The sequence below is a fragment of the Mauremys mutica genome, chromosome 1, assembly GCF_020497125.1.
Source record: "Mauremys mutica isolate MM-2020 ecotype Southern chromosome 1, ASM2049712v1, whole genome shotgun sequence".
Classification (NCBI taxonomy): domain Eukaryota; kingdom Metazoa; phylum Chordata; order Testudines; family Geoemydidae; genus Mauremys; species Mauremys mutica.
In genome coordinates, this window is record NC_059072.1 from 373,941,008 (window position 1) to 373,958,295 (window position 17,288).

A 17,288-nucleotide genomic window follows, 5' to 3' on the forward strand; every position below is an offset into this window, starting at 1 on the left:
GAGGCCGGGCTGCCCACTGCCCTGTGCAGGCACCTTGAAGTGACCGAGGGAGAGCTCCTCTGTGCTATGGGCCCCATCCTCTGCACACAGCCGCAGCCCCTGTGCTCAGGGCAGCGCAGGCTGTTCCCACCCGGGCGACACGAACACCCCAAGGTGGCGGGGAAGGGCTGGCCGGAGGCCGGGACACGGCCGACCTGTTCACTGCCCGGGGCTGTGGCGCTGTGGGGTGCGGTAATGGTGAGTGACCCCATCTGTGTGCTGGGAAACCCAGGGCAGGATTGTACATGTGCAAACGTGTGTGTGCATAGACACACACACACACACACCGTAACTAGTCCCATATCACCCATGGGGCTGCAGATAGCAGTTCAGGCAGAGTGCAGGCTGCAGATGACAAGTGGAAGTGAAAGTTAAGTTTCAGTTTCCTTTTCTCCGGCTCTCTCTCGCTTTCTGTGGCAATGCAGTTCCCCAGCCAGCCCGGGGGGCTCCCCGGCTCGCAGCCCAGGCTGGCTATAAAGGGGCAGGCGGGTCCCAGCAGACACAGTCCGTTCTGGCCCCCGACAGAACTCGGGTCTCTCCCAGAACCGGGCACTTCTCCAGCTTGGGTAGGAAACCAGTGCAGTGAAAGGAGCCGTCACCCCCCTGGCTGGGCTGGGGACTCAGCGGAGCGCAATGAGGTAGGAGCTTTGGGGTCGTGGGCGGGGGGCATTTCCAGCAAGGGCTCAGTCCAGACACCTTCCCACCCCCTCTGCGCGTTTCTGGGGCTGTGAATCTCCGGCGTTTAGACCTACGGGGCGGGGTGAATCTGGGGTAATTTTGCATCCCGTTGACGCTCCAGGCTGGTGACTCACAGGGCTAGAGCAGGTCACTGTTTACACCTCACCCTGCGGGCTCACCTGGCCGCCACTTTCCGGAGAACTCCCCGCTCGGGCCAGCTGTCACTCCGGCTTCACTCCGCATCAACCCAGGAGCCGCGAGAGAGCCCCGCCCCCGCCCCGCCCCCTCTCCCTGTGGCTGTGACCAGACTAGTCACTGGCCTTAACTCCGGCTCCCCTCCGCACAAACCCGCGGGGGGGGGATTAACTCCGGTCCCCGGGGAGCTGGAGCCAAGGGGCAGCCGGGGGGCGGGACGGGACCAGCCCGGGAGATGCAGAGAGAAAAGGCAGCAGCAGGAGCAGGAGCCCTTAGCTACAGCGCGGGGGAGGCTGCAGGGAGGGGAACCAGCTGTTTGCAGAACGGGGGGGGGGCTCTTGTGAACGCTCAGCCTGGACTGAGACCACGTAACCCCTCCCCCACCCCCAGCGCAGGGCTCGACCCCAGACCAGAGAGCGGGGACAGCTTGGAGGGGGGAGTGGGGGGGGGTCGGTGTGTCTAGCAAGGCGCGGGGGGGGGGGGTTGTTCTATTGTTCAGTGCGGTGCTTGTTCCCAGAAAGAGGACACTGCCGGGTGGGGAGGGGGAGGGAAGCGGGGGGGTACAGTGGCGGGGGGCTGGAGGGGGTACCTGCAGCGGGGGTACTCACTGGAGGTGGGGGGCAGTGTCGCTCCCTGTCATGGTGGTGAGGATGATTGTAGGGTGCCGTGGAAATTCATTCAGCCCAGATGGAGTCTCATTTCCCCCTCTCTTTGCAGCCCCCTGCGTCTGAAGGAGAAGCTGCAGGCCCTCCAGTGCCACTTCACCTGGAACTTTGAAATCAGAGACAAGGTAGATGCAGCTCACATCCTCCAAACTCTGGCTCTCAGGATTGCCCACACTCACTACCAGAACCAGCCTACGCTCCTTGCCATGCAGGCTTATCTCTGCCACCTGCAAGGGCAATATGAAGACGCTCTGCAAAGCCTTAGAGAAGCCGAGGAGATTCTGCAAAGAGATCACCCAGATAACTTCCCCCCGCAGGTCCTGGTCATTTACGGAAACTACGCCTGGATCTATTATCACTTGGCCCACTATGATTTGGTTGAGCTTTACCTGGACAAGGTTAGAAATATCTGCAGCTCCCTGAAGAGCCGCTCTCCATATGCAGCTCAGATCCCTGAGATACATGCACAGAAAGGCTGGTCTCTCCTGGCAGCAGGCTTCCGCAATGGCGGAGAAGCCACAAAGTGTTTCCAAATGGCATTAAAAGAAGACGAAGCAAATGGGGAATTTCTTGCTGGGTCGGCAATTGCAGCCTTCGCATCATGGATTCACTCATACAATCCTGTATCTTGGAATGAAGCCAGAGAGAAGTTGGGCGCCATTATCCATGAACAGCAGCAAAACTATGAAGCTAAGGTGTATTTAGCCAAGATCCTTAAGAGGACGGATAGACAGCAAGCCGAAGCCCTCTTAGAAGATGTTGTCCAGAATAGCCTGGACCCTGAGGTCCTGAGACATGCAGCCATGTTCTTTCTACCAGAATTCCTAGAAAAAGCAATTTCTATCCTACAGCGAGCAATAGCTCTGAACCCCAATTATCATCTCCTTCACTATGACCTTGGCGTCTGCTATAAGAAACAACTGGAGGAGGCCAAATCAGGCAGAAGAGAAGAAATAGTGGCAGCAGCTATTGAGGCCTTCAAAAAAGCTGTGCAGAAAGATCCAGTGTCTGTGTTTTCAAAGCTGGCTTTAGCTGAAATGTATGGAGAAAATACACCTCACTATCAAGAAGAGATTTATCTCAATCTCATGAGTGAAATGCCCAGCCTCAGCAAGAAGTGTCAGCAGGCAGTCTCCCTTCACTGGGGGGATTTCCTCTTCTACAAGCAGAAGTCACTGTGGGAGGCAGCTGAGACATACAGAGCAGGTTTCGCCATTCCAGACAACTACCTGGAGAGGCGACAACTGAAAAAAAGGTTGGAAGAGGTGGCAGGAGCATTCCAGCAGAGCTCCCAGACCACTGAGGCTGAGGACATACATGACTTCATTCAACAGAATGAAACATCACAGTACATGAGGAGATCCACTGGTGGCAGCAACAGAGCAGGAGACTGGAGACGTAGAGAAAATGTGTGATCCTTTCCCTTCCCTGGACACACTTTGTGAAGCGAGTCACTTTCCTCACCTGTGTAACAATGACATTCATGTTGCAAATGATTCTGGGTCCCCTGAATAGTTCAGACCACGGCACATGCTGCTGCTGCTTCTTAGAATTATTATTAGCTACCTGTATTGTGATAGTGCCTAGAAACCCAGACATGGAGCAGGACCCCATTGTGTCTGGCCTCAACGAGTCTACAGTCTGTGACATGAGAGAACAGGAGGGAACCAGCAGACAGACAGGGGAGCACAAGCAGACAATACTGGTCAGCAAAATGGACAGTGGTCCCAGCCCACCAGCTACCCAGCCATTGTCAAGTGTTTCTAAGCATCACTGCAGAGGGGAGTTTAGCTTCTGATACTGAGCAGCTGTTTCTACTCAGAGGGGACGGTGCGACCATCCTTGTCTCTAAGCAAACCTACCTCCCAGCTCTGCTGCCTTCTAACATCCACGCAGCAAATAGGTGTGGAGTTTCTTCCAGCAGTGTTGCGCTTTTGTATTTGTATAGCCGAGTGCCTGTAGTGTGTCTATATCATGATTCCCATCTTTGCTTTCAGCACCTCTCACTGACAATGACTCACATTTACATGGCACCTTCATCCCCAGCTTGTCAGGGATCTGCTATGTTTTTTATTTCATTTACAATAGAAGTAACTGAGAAAACAGAAATAAATCAATGACACCATCTTGGAATGTTCCTTTCCCTGCCCTTCGATTGCATCGGGGTGAGCAGCCCCACAGGACCCCACGGGCACGTCGAGCTCACAGTAAAGCACCAGGACGGTCACTAATAGAGCAGGAGCCAAGGCTGGCGTTTCAGAAGCTCACTTGGTGGAAATGAGTGTCCAGATTTATCAGATAGCTCAGCACCCAGCAGCTCCCGTTGTTCTCATCTGGGGTCCAAGCTGCCTGCAGTATTCTCAGGGGAGTGGGGTGCGGTGGAATCCTCTATTGTTCTCAATGGAGGTGGGGTGAGGAAGAGTCTCCATTGGGCTCAGTGGACACTGCTAGCACTTTTGAAAAGCAGCCACAGACGCTTAGACAGCTAAGGGAGTATCTTTGAGGTCTGCTGGGCACTCCAGAGATTACCATAAAGGACCCTAAGCTCCCAGGTGGGTGAGGTGGACAAAGGGGTGGGGCAGGGGCGTGGGTAAATGCTCCTTACCTGGCATGTTCAAAAGCCCTCCCAGAGGTCCTGTGCGCTCCAACCCCTCAGGCACAGGGACCCCATCAGGTGCGGGGGAAGACGCTTGCCCCAGCGCTGCCGATTGGCCAGCCACGGCCAAACATCACGGGCCCCTCTGTGCTGCGATGAAGGGATCGGCAGACAGCCAGGGCAGGCCGGGTGGGAGTGAGAGAGGAGTGGGAAGTGGCAGGTTTGCCCTGTCGGGGGCGCTGGAGGGGACGAGGCATACATCCACAGGGAGTGGGGGAAGGGGCAAAACAGAAGAAAGCTCTTAGCGGGCTGGGGGCTGCTTCACACGCAGAGCAGGTGCCCTGCTTCCAGCCGCAATCCTGTTCCACAGCAAACACGGGCAGTGAGCAGGCACCTGCCCTGGGGCTGCCCAGGATTGGGGGCCCCTCCCAGCAGCTGTTTGCGGCTGGATGTGTCGCCAGTGAGAGCCGGAAAGGAGCCATTCTGTGGGCACAGTGGAGAGCTGAGGTGGCGTGATGGGGTCGGCACTACTCACCCATCGGCGGCACCTTCTTCTGGCTCACCTGGGGAATTAGCTTGGACGCCCCTTCCCGCGGTTACTCCGCCCGTCGAGCCCCTGGGTCACGCTCTGGCCTCTGGCGCGCCGGGAGCAGCAGCGCTTCCCTCTCCCTGAGCCCCCCGACCACGTCCTGTTAACGTTCTGCCCCCTGCCAGGTGTCACTGCAGTCTGCTCCAGATGGCCCCCGCTGCCCCAAGGGGTTCTCCCGAGTGTGTCACCCCAGCAGGGACTGGAAGGGGAACCCGGCCCGCCCTCTGCCCCGGGTGCCCGTCCAGTGACCCTTAACCTAGAGCTATGGGGTATTCCTCTCCCAGCCCTAACTGCTCCTCCCCTGTGTAAGTGCCCCCACCCCCGGGCTGCTCTGGCTCCAGCGCCCCCCACCTCCGGGCTGCTCCGGCTCCAGCGCTCCCCACCCCCGGGCTGCTCCAGCTCCAGCTCCCCAACTCCAGCCCCTCTGGCTGCTCCAGCTCTGGCGGCTGCTCTCCCCTTAGCTCAGCCCTGCCCTGGCTCTGGCAGCTCCCACTCATAGGGAGGACGGGACCCCGGGCTCCTGACTCCCTCATTGGCCTGCCTGCCCTGTCAATCAGCCCGACCTGGAGTATTGGCCCCTCCCCATTGGCCCCAGGGACTGTCAGTCTCAGGATTCTGATTTCTCCGTGGCCCTTCCCCCGTATTGGCAGAGGGCAGCTAAACAGCCCCACTCAGTTTCCGTGAGGGGCCAGCAGCCCCCTTACACCGAGACGGCTCTGGCTCCGTCCCCACAGCTTCCTGCCCTTCCCCCTCGCACCCGGGAGCAGGACTGCTGCTTTCCTCCTTGCAGCCGACCAACTTCCTCCCTTCAGAGAGCCGGACAGCTTCTCCCCCAATCAGCAACTAGCCCCTAGCTGTGCCTGGGTTTCCTCCGGGCGCAGCCTAGGAGTCATTACCTAATTGACCCCTTCAGGCCTTGTCTGGGGTGGACACCCCATCACAGGCAGCTTCAAGAAACTTTTCTGCAGGTCCACTGGGACTGGCTGAGTTTTCAAGACCCTACACAACTCCCTGCTGCGGGAGGAAAGGGGAGAAATTGGGGGGAGTACCCAGTGACCTTGGCATGCGAGGAAATGGAGTCCCCACTTTCTCCACCACTACCCAAGTGCCTGATCCTGCTGAAATCAGGGCAGCGGGTGGGGTTGCCACTGACGACAGCGGGAGCAGAAAGGACCCTGTGTCAGACACACTCAGTCCATCGGACGAGGGTCCCAGTGCAAGGAGGAGCCGAGCTCTCGCTGCGAACGGGATGGACGCAGAGAGGCTTCCTGGAGGTCAGAGTGAGGGATTTGCAGGGGGAAAGGGAGAGCACTCAGCATGCAGGGAGGGGCAGCAGGATGTCCCTCAGTCCCCCCAGTCAGGAATCCTCCTGTCTGCTCTCTTGTCGGAGCAGATTGGGCTCTCCCCCCACCCCACCCCCTCAGCTAAGGCATGGGTGGCAGGTAATGAAGACTGAGGGAGGCTAAGTCTCCCCAAACCTCTGCTAATGTCCCCTGCTGCAACCCCGGGATGAAGGATCAGGTCGCCGGCTGGGGCTCAGGACTCCTCCAGACTGCTCCAGGGGCCAGCCGGGCTTTGAGGCTGCTCCAGGCACCGGTTGGGGTTCCAGATTTTACTGGCCCTGGCCAGAGAGAGCGGGGGGGTGGGGGCAGAAGTGGCACAGTGGGGACAGGGCCTCGGGCAGCAGAGGCAGGGCAGGGGGTGCACCTGTCGCCCATGAGCTAAGGAATATCGCTCACCTCTCTTCTGCATCACCCTGCAATCCCCCAAAACCTGCTTAGCGTCTCCTCCCTTCCTGCCTCCTTCCCCACCCCTCCTCGGTTCCCAGCACCAATGGACGCGCACAGGGCGCTCACAGCATAGCTGCAGGTTTTACCCAGACTGGCTTGTAAGCAAAGCAGTCCTTGGCCCGAGCAGCTGGCTCTTCACTGCACTCTTGCAGAACGGGCCCGACTGTTCCAAATACATCGAAGGGCCTGGGAGGCAAGTGGAGAGAGGCGGGGCTTCCCCGGTTAGCCAAGCTGGGGGACTCAACCACCTGCAAGGAAACTCCACGTCTGAAGTGACTGGTGCATTATTCCCAGCCCCGACCCCCTGTGCAAAAATCATGAAGCCAGGGCCCCCCAACCCCAGCCAATCATGAGATGGGTGTAAAAGTCATGAGGTTTCCTAAATCTATGGATGTTGGGGGGGCTATTGGCCTTCTGATGTTGATGCTTTAGGGGGAAGCCCCGTGCCCCTGAAGTGTGTGCGCTCTCTGAAGGGTCAAAATCCAGCCTTAACACGCAGGCAAAAATGTGTCCTTCCCCACAGCTGCTCGCATGGGCTTTCCTGCCCCTCCATGCCTCCAGGGTAGGGGACATGCCAGCTGATCCCCTCCATCTCTCTCCCATCCCTAGCCTTTCACCCGCACCACCGGCCCCTTTCCTGTCCCGCTCCTGCCTCCTACCCCCTTTCCCTTAAATCTGCCCCCACCCCTTAGCCTCGCCAGCCTCCCTTTACAGGGCTCTGCTGCTCCTCACACCCCCTGAGACCTAACAGTATCCTGGCTAGCCCCAAGCCCAGCCTCATGGAGTGCCAAACATTTTGCCTCTGAGCATCAGGGTGACCACCCATTCTTTATTTTATAGGACTGTCCCTTATTTCATTGATTTGGCCCTTATGGTGACCACCCATAACTTAATTCTCCTGTGGTTTTTCCCCCTTTCTTCCATCCAACATAGGTGGTCACTTTACTACGCGAGGCTTCGGTCTCACTGAACACAGTCGGAGATGGCTGCTCTCTTCATTACAGGCAACTTCCCTGCCACATGCAGACAGCCTGTAGGGAAATGGCAGCCATCTTGCTGGCTTCCGCCCCACTGAGAGTAATGGGAGATAGCAGCCAAAATGGCTGCGGAAAACTTCACTCCTTGGCAGCGTGGCTGGTGAGGGCAGGGCAATGCAGGCCTGAGCGACCCTCTGTGTCAGGGATGGAGGCTGTGCCAGTCACATGGGTGGCTCTGCAGGGCTATGGAAAACTGTGTCCATCGGAGCATCAAGCCCCCATGTGCCATGGTGTTGCCGGCCCAGAGGGCCCGAGGGGGCAACAGCGGGGTTCGTTGCCTGGTGTGCGTCGCACTAATTAACACACCAGGGTGGAGAAGCAAACCAAGTTTATTCGAGATCTCGAAATAGGCACCAGGAGAAGCAGTATTTCAAATCAAGTGCACCGATACAAGCAAGTTCCCCTTTTTATATTCCAAGTTGTCTGTATTAGCCTTGGGTTTTTTCCTTTTTTCCCTTCCTCCCTTCCCTTGCAGCAGATACATTAGGCAATAAATTGTAGCTTGTTAGAAACTTTCCCGTCTGCATGTTTATCTCTGGCCTTCACGACACAGACGCATGCAGACTTCCCCCCCCTTCTCCCCTTTATCACTACCGCTTTTTGCTGGTTCGAGCTGTACTGCAGCTGCTAGCTAAAGAGCTGACAGTTACACATTTTTGCTTTCTGGCTGTTAGCATTTTAGGTTGGTTAAAGTTCACAACATGGAAGAACTTTGGTTCACTCAGGCCTCGAGACACCAACAACTCCCTCCTTTGAGAACACTCACCAAACCTTTGGCTGAGTTTTCTCATATTCTAAGGACAAAATGTGATTAAGCTCCATGCAGTCGGGGTCATCAATGAGAGGGTATAAAGGGAATTTCTGGGGAATGGGAGGTACAAATTTTGCGTAAAAGCACTTTACAGCAAGCGAGCAAAAGAAGAGCAACAAAACATATTACAACACCTGTGAGCAGGAGGTGAACAATGCCTCCCCCTAGATCCCACAGACCAGATAGCCAACCCCAGAGGGAATCAAAATAGTGGGTTCCCCTTTCTGGGCCTTCCACTGGTTAAAGGCCTGTTCAGCTGACAGGATGTGCTTGTTAATATCCTGTGAAGACTTTGGGACATAGGTACAGCATTTTTTCCTCAATAAGGGCACAGACCCCGCCCCATGAGGCCAGAACATAATCTAGGGCCTGGCGGTTTTGCAGGGCTAATAACCGGAGTTGGTAAAGCTCAGAGCTTATGCTTTTTTCTATGGCCAGGGTGTCATTGGCAAACTGGGTGAGGAATACAGAAAGTTTCTGGTAGAGTTGGGCTAGCCATCCCACTCCATACGTAGGGATGAATATCATTCCAAACCTGTCTCCTTCACCGATGGGCTCAATGGTAGCTCTCAGGTACCTGGGGCGACCTGAGGGAGCTTCCATGCCACCCATGAGGGAGTCACTTATAGGCATTGCGGCCACATATAAAAAATGCCTGACCATTAGCAACCAGTCCATTAATCCCCTGCTGGCGCTGGGCAGCAATATGAGGGGGCCAGTACTGGAGCCCTTCTCCAGTATCCTGGCCAGTGCTGTTGAGGAAGGGGCTGGTAACATTAGTTGTCGGGGATAAGTAATAGTGACAGGAACTATTACCCGCAAACCAGAGTGCGTTAGGTGAAGAAGGTTCCCTAAAACAAAGCAGACCTTGGGGTACAACCCGAAGTCTGATGGGGGTAGGTTTATGTGTGAAGTTGCCAAAGGGTCACCAGGAGCAGTTGGTTAAACTATAAAAGCACTCCTGAGAACAATTATGGCTCAGGTTTCCTCCAACCCTGCCCGACATAAAAGGCTGCCGCATATTATAAGAAGTTACCGATATTTCCTGGCAGATATTAGACCAATTTTGGGGAATGGCACGCCAGGGCAGCCCTGCTGAATGGTGGGGAATCTGGGCACATATTCAACCGTTGGAGAGATTAAACTCACGGGCAAAGGCAACTTTCAGGGCCTCATATGTGTTGGTAGCCATGTCTGCAGGGATTGCTCCCCATCCTGCATGTGCTGCGGGTGAAAAAGGAGCTAACAGAAGGGTTGCTCCTGTGACAAAAAGTAATGGTGTGACAGACCCTGGACCTAAACTCATGCTGTAATTACAATTTTTCAAATGCCCACAAAATAAAAATGATTAACAATAAACAAATCAGAAAATAAACGGACCAAGCCCACAGGCTAGGCCGGCCTTCTAAAAAGCAATAAAACCAATGCCCAAAGTCCTTGTGGGAAGTGCGCTGTGGCTGTTCAGAGAGATCACAGGGCATTCCCAGCAAACCTTATTGTCTCTTGAACAACAGTCTGAGTCCCAAATCGTCGCGGGAAGTTTTCTCAGCAGGCTGGACGGTCCATTGCTCAGGAGCGGGCACTGCTTTTAGGCGAGAGTGATGAATCCAGTTCTTGTGTCCTTCAACCTTTGCCGCCGTGTGGGAAACAAGCAGGACGGGGTGGGGTCCCTTCCACTTCTCTTGGAGAGGCTCGTCCTTCCAGGTCCGAACAAGCACAGAATCGCCTGGCTGCAAGGAGTGGACCGGGGCATCCAGCGGAAGAGGCTGTGAATCTTTGGTGTACCTGTGAAGAGAAGAAAGAACAGCAGACAGAGAGCACATGTACTGAGATAAGAAACCACACCCCATCTCCCACTCCCCTGCCAGAACCGGAGCACCGTTCAGAGGCCATGCCCTTCCAAACATAATCTCGAAGGGACTGAGCCCTAACCTGCCCTTTGGGAGAGCGCGAATGCGGAGTAAAACAAGGGGCAAAGCATCAGGCCACCTAAGAGAGGCCTCCTGGCAGACCTTTGAGAGGTGTCGCTTGAGTGTCTGGTTTCTGCGTTCCACTACTCCACTGGCTTGTGGTCGCCATGGCGTGTGGAGCTTCCAGGGGATTTGTAGGGCATCCGATATCTTTTGAACAACTTGAGACGTGAAGTGTGTTCCGTTGTTAGATTCCATCCACTGGGGAAGTCCGAAGCGGGGAATGATCTTCCTAACAAATTTGAGAGCCACCCTTTTGGCAGTGTTGTTATGACATGGAAAGGCTTTGGGCCATCCACTGAATTGATCCACTAAGACAAGGAGGTATCTGAACCCTTGGGTTCGGGGGAACTCAGTAAAGTTTATTTGCCACACCAATCCTGGGCCTGGGGTAGGTTCCAGAGTGGCTGGCAGCACTGATGCTCCTGGTCGAGGGTTATTCTTTTGGCAGATTAAACATTCAGCCTGTACCTGGGATGCTAGGGGTTTAAGTTCAGAGGTTAGAAAATACTTATTCATAAGATGGGTTAAAGCCTCCCTCCCTGCGTGGGTGGGTTGATGTAGTTTCTGCAGCACCGGCCGGATTGGGCCCTTAGGTAGGAGGATTTTTCCCTCCGTGGTGTGAAGCCATCCCTCCTTTTCCTGGAGACCGAGCCTGTCAGCCAGGTTTCTGTCCTCCTGGGAATACTGAGGGGCTGCAAGCTCACCTACTGATGGGATGAGGGCATGCATTTGGGCATTCTCCTCTCTTGGTAGTTTCAGGGTGGCAGCACGCTTGGCTTCCCTGTCTGCTCTGGCATTGCCCTTGGTCACATCCTGATCTTCCCTTTGATGGGCTTTGCAATGCACCACCGCTACTGCTGAGGGGAGTTGTACCGCTTTTAAAAGCCGGAGAATCTAAGGCCCATGCTTGACCGGGGAGCCTTGGGCTGTTAGCATTCCCCCTTGCTTCCACAGGCCAGCGTGAGCATGCAGCACCCCAAAAGCATATTTTGAGTCAGTAAAGATATTAACCCGTTTGTCTTTTGCCAGCTTAAGTGCACGGGTCAGGGCCACCGGATCAGCAAGCTGGGCAGATGTCCCAGCAGGCAAACCCTCGGCTTCCACGGTATCGTGGAGGGTCACGAGAGCATAACCCGCCCTCCTTTGCCCATCTATAACAGCACTACTGCCGTCGGTGTACCACTCACAGTCTGCATTTGGGAGCGGTTGATCTTTTAAATCTGGGCAGCTGGAGTATTGGGCATTTATGACATTCAAACAATCATGTTCCTGCTTCTCTGTCTCCGGTAACAGGGTAGCTGGGTTAAGGGAGGGACAGGTTTGCAGGGAAACTTTGGGGTTTTCTAAAAGCTTTGCCTGATACCGAGCAACCCGAGCCTGGGTGAGCCACAGACCACCCTTAATGTCCAGCAGAGCTTGGACCATATGGGGAGTATACACTTGCACAATTCCCCCAGTATCAGTTTTTCAGCTTCCCCAAGTACTAGGGCAGTTGCTGCTGTAGCCCTGAGGATTAATCTGTTGGTCTGTATAAAATGTCTTTTTGATAAAAGTGTGTAGGCTGCATAGATTAATAGAATTTGCAATAAGCTGTAATACAAGATACCTAGAAACTTCTAGGCCAGACATCCTGGCCTATTTCCTCTGTGATGCTGAAAGCAACCTTTAAGACCCTTACTCAGAAAAGTAATAATAGGAGACAAACCTACGCAAATTGTCTAGGGACTTTTCGAATATCTGCTAACCTTTCACCTAGTTAGGTGCAAAAGGAGAGTATTTCTGCCCACAAAATCTAACAAGTACACCACAAGATACGTAGATAGTTGTCATTTAATACGTACACAAAGGTCAGCCTATGAAAACAGGTACCCTCACCTTTCCATGGGGGAAAGACAAATTTGGGCATAGGAGGAAGGATTTCTCCCTATAAAAAGGGTGACAATCCTCCATTAGGGCAGGCGATCCATCTCTCTGTTTCCTTGTCGTCTCAACCTGCTTCGAAGCCTCTTTCTCCTACGAAAGCTGTCAATACTAAGTCGTAGTATTAATTCTTTTCAAAGTTGTGAGTATGAACAAATTCTTATTTCTGCTGTAGCATTTAGGTTAAAAAGAGAGTTTCACTCATAACCAGTCTCTTTATAACTTCCTCTATCAATAGGTGTGAACAACACCCTCTTTGCTGCAGAGTGCATTCAGAACTGTGTAATAGCATCTCATATCTCTTAAAGAACTGTGATATTTTGTAACTTTGTAATCAAACTGCTTTTAACATTTTACATTTACTTCTTGTTTTATTGGTTTTAAATAAAAGGTCTTGTTTGACTAAACTTCGTCTCAGTGTAATTTCCTGTTATATACCCCAATCTCCTTGTATTAAATTCTGTGAAGCCTGATTCAAGACGAACTTTATCTTCTGATCACACATATTGGCGAGCCATATCCATATTATTAATATTTATCACTTATTATTAACATTCTTAATTCATTAGAAAATTAATTATTAAATAAAACTAAATTAAGTGGACAAATTCCACTGTCCCTACTAACCCTCCCCAAATCAGGCTACAGGCTGGCAAGCCAGCCAGGAGGAGATTTAAGGAGTGTGTGACAGGAATTTCAGGTATCCAGATATTCCTGGACCCTTTGAAACGCAAGTAAATAGTTAACTTCAGTAAACTCTGAAACTCTTAAACCAGAGTCAACTTCCTGTGATTATTGTTGCTGGCAGTACACCCAGTATTTCCGTTTTGTATTGTGGTTAAGCATCTTAAGGTCTTTATTTTCACTTTTGCCTAAAGGTTTTAACTGTATTGATAACTGAATATTAAAGTAATATTGTTTAAAAGTGATACGCGCGTAAGAAAGGGGTTTTATAAGTTGAAGAAAGAAATGAATGGTACCGAATAAAATATTTGCAGTAGCACGGGATCCAGTGACCCACACTAGTGGTGGCGGGGAGTTAATAAAGCAAGGTATTCATAGCCGCCAGAAAGGCCGCAATCAGTCAGAACTTGAACAGTTCAAAGATACCTTATCTTAGTCCCATTAACTCTTCCGGACTGCACCTCTGATCCGTCTGCCTCAGTATTCCCTGATATTTGGCAGGTCCCGACAGAGGGGAAAGACCTCTCGATCTGCTATAAGCCATCGAGAGAAGAGAGGGAACGTATCCCCACTCCCTCTATTTACTTGGGACTTTTATGATACAGTGTTTAAACCGGTTAAGGGGTATTATTCCTGTTGTTTTCTGTAAAAGGGACGCCTTTTTGGATCAGAATTAAATCAACAGAGGATTGATTCTAGTGAATATACTAGACTATACTAGATTCTAGTGAATATACTAGAAGAAGAAAGAGATGAATTCTCTATTTCGTATTAAGAGTATGAAAAGTGAAGATAGAACAGGAGTGGAGTGTGTTGGAATTTCTAGCAGTCTGGCTTTGGAAAACTTTGCTAGGAAATATATTCAGGAACATGGTGGAGGTTTGGAGCAGCTGAGAAATAGTGGAATGATTTCTGAGCAGAGAAACCCGTGGGGTTTTGTGAGTAATGTATTTGAGGAAGAAACAGAGCAGAAAAAGAAAAGAGCTAAGGTGGTGAAGGGAATAGCTGTTGAATGCTTGCTTGTAGCTTGTAGTGCATTGGGAAAGAAATTGGATAAAAAGATGGAGTTACTCAGGGAAGTTCAGCAGATGCTGGTAGCCTATAGAGTAGACCGTGGTCGGCTGTTGGAAAAGATTAAAGAACTAGAAAAGGGAGAAAATAGAGCAGAGGAGGTTGTAGAATTGATTCCCATCCCTATTGGTATGGTGGAACCAACAGAGGTAGAAAATTCTATTGGACCAGTGACTAGAAGTAAAACAAGAGAATTAGCTCAAGCAAACACAGTACCTTCAGAAGCAAAGTTGCAGATTGAATCTGTAGAGTCAGAAGAGGAAATTGGCAGTGCAGACGGTACTGACAGTCTGCCGACAAGAGACGGAAGTTCTGAAGTGACAGTTCAGGAGGCAGAGACAAGTGTCACAGTCAGTGAAGCAGTTAGTGACACAAACAGAGAAGCAGAGAAAGAGGAAAAGATCTCTACTTCTGTAGAGACAGCTTCTGTGAGTGAAGAAGCAGTGCCTTTAGAATCGGTCATTGTTCAAGGATTAGAAGAGGCCGTATCACAGGTAACACTTGTAGCTAATGCATGTGATGTAGTGATCTCTAAGTTACAAAGAGAGCTACAACAACAAGCAGGGAATAGAATTCCTGCTCCTCCACCCAATGTTACATTAGCACCATATAGAGTAGAAAATCCAGTCCCTTTGGGTGGACATTTATTGGCATTCGGGCAATCAACATTGCCTAGACCCCAGGAATTTTGTGGGGCCTCTACACCCCCGTGGTATATGCTGGTATCACCTAGTGTATCGGTAGAACGCCCTACCACACCAGATTTCAGTGGACTAAGGGATGTCCTGCGTCAGTGTGGAGACACTTTGAATGTAAGCCATAGACATTTCATGGAAAATTATCCTAGATACCCAGGATTATCTCCAGTGGAAAGTTTTGATGGTTCAGATGAGGAAAATGTGAATCCAGGTAGAAGGAGTCAAGGAATAGAAATTGTAGATTTAAGTTCAAATGAAAGCTCAGACTCAGATCCAGAAGAAGGAATTGCAGGTTCCAATTCTGATTGTCCTGTAGCAGTTGTTACAGATATTAAAACTTTAGACCTGGTGGCTAAGCAAGTAGGAATGATGGAGGATTCTTCAGTTGCTATGCATGCACAACGTGTGCAGGAGACAGCAAAAGTGTTTGGCTTACCAAGGGAAGATTGGGTTAAAATCTTACAACTCACAGTGAATCGAGCATTGTGGAGTACTTTGCCACTTAAGTTTAGGGTAGGAGAGAAAACTTTTCAAGAGACAATAGCCCTATTGGAACATAATCAGCACCCAGGGCAAGCTGGAGTAGCAATTCTGTCTAATTTAAAGCAGAAACCTAATGAAACTCCACATCAGTTTCATTTGCGGTTAAGTGCAGCTTGGCGGAGTCATATCAAAGAAGAAACAGATGAACTGCCATACATCAGTTTGCTAGTTAATAATTCTCTTCCTCAGTTAAGAGAAATGGTTAATATGCATATCACTGATGATATTTCTTTAAAAAGAACATTAGCCTTATTGGCTAAAGCATATGCACAGGGAGGCTCTAAATTAGGTCGGCGTGGAGCCCCGGTTGCAGTACTTCAGGAACCACAAACTAATCCTACGGTGAGGATTGAGGGACCTCAACCTCAGCCAGGATTAGGACGAGGAGTTCCTAAATTCCCTAAGTATCAACGTTGGCAAAATGACCCTAACCCACGTAATAACCCTGGACCTTCGAGTGGCCAGGCCCCTCGACAGGGTTATGCGTTTGGATCCTATGCAGGAGCCCGGGATCATGTTCCTTTCTTTTCAGATGCTGCACAGAACAGTTCACGTTTGCAGAGACCTAAATCACCGCCTTTGCACAAAACTGAGGACTCAGTTGTGAAAATGTTTAAAACAGTGCAACAGACGCTTGAGGCTCAACGACGGGCTATCCAAGAACTTCATGCCCGTGTGAATGAGCTAATGATGATGGAAGGCCAAGGCTCAGCAACCTTGAACCGTCCAGTGGCCTCCGTTGATCCATCCCCTTTTCCCCAGTGGACAGCCACTCCTCCAGAATTGGCTGCCTCTGAGGAGATAGAGGAGGAACCCCTAGATTATCTGACAGCATATGCTGCATGACTACAAACAACCCCGAGTGTAGTCATAACCCCTTTAGGCAGAGATACAAGTGGAAGACCCACAATATCTGCAGTGATAGAGGGACTAGACAGGAATCTCATTATAGATACTGGAGCAGCAATCAGTATTCTCCATGTCGAGGATCCTAGATCCTCTCCTCTATCATCAGGATGTACCAAGACACTTGCAACCTTTGCAAGTAATCAGGTTACTACCACACTTTCTATACCCCTTGAAGTACAGATAGGTCACCTAAGAAAGAATCATACTTTTGCATTAATGAAGTTAGCAGACCCAAAGAATTCCTTATTGGGAACTGATTTCTTATACAAACAGGGATGTGTTCTTGATTTGTGTAACCAATTATTGTGTCTTTCAGTAGAACAGGAAAAGGATGACTCTCCAGTAGTCATACCTGAGTGTGGCATGGTATCTCCAGTGGAGGACTTTGAACCTGAAGGGTATGATTTGGACGAAATAGTGGCTAAACATGCAGACCAACCTGAGTTACAGGCATTACTGTACAAACATGCAGATGCCTTTGCTAAACACAAACATGACTGTGGGATGCATGGCTGTCACTATTGTTGTGGAAGGAGGAGAAATTTCAGCCCAAAAACAGTATCCTTACCCAGAACAAGCAAATCCATACATAGAAAAGACTATTAAGTCCTTGCTGACACAGGGAGTACTACGAAAATGTACTTCCACTGCAAATTCACCTATTTGGCCTGTTAAGAAACCGGATGGTTCGTGGCGTCTCACAATAAATTACAGACGCCTAAACCAGGTCACACCAACTTGTGCCCCCACAGTGGCCAAAATGCCAGATCTAATCAAATCCTTTGATCCAGAGGCTGTATGGTTTACTGTATTAGACATCAGTAACAGCTTTTGGACATTACCATTGGCACACATTTCACAGTACCGTTTTGCATTTAGTTTTCAGGGAGTGCAATATTCTTGGACACGTTTGCTCCAGGGATATAAAAACTCTCCAGCTTTATTTCATGCACAAATGAGACGAATACTGTCATCATTTTCTAAACCAAATGTTCTATTTCAATATGTAGATGACCTGTGTTTAGCAACACAGACGAAAAAGGAGCATTTAGAAAGACTTGACGAGCTCCTGCAAATTCTAAAAGCAGCA

The 17,288-nt window shown here is 51.0% G+C and overlaps 1 protein-coding gene across 1 annotated transcript; it reads left to right on the forward strand.

Moving 5' to 3' along the window:
- Positions 1–645: 645 nt before the first annotated feature.
- Positions 646–2,992, forward strand: LOC123363370 (interferon-induced protein with tetratricopeptide repeats 2-like). The gene is made up of 2 exons (XM_045004278.1): positions 646–677; positions 1,630–2,992. Exons 1-2 carry the CDS (start codon positions 673–675, stop codon positions 2,990–2,992), a joined length of 1,368 nt encoding a protein of 455 aa, XP_044860213.1. The 5' UTR covers positions 646–672.
- Positions 2,993–17,288: the final 14,296 nt, after the last annotated feature.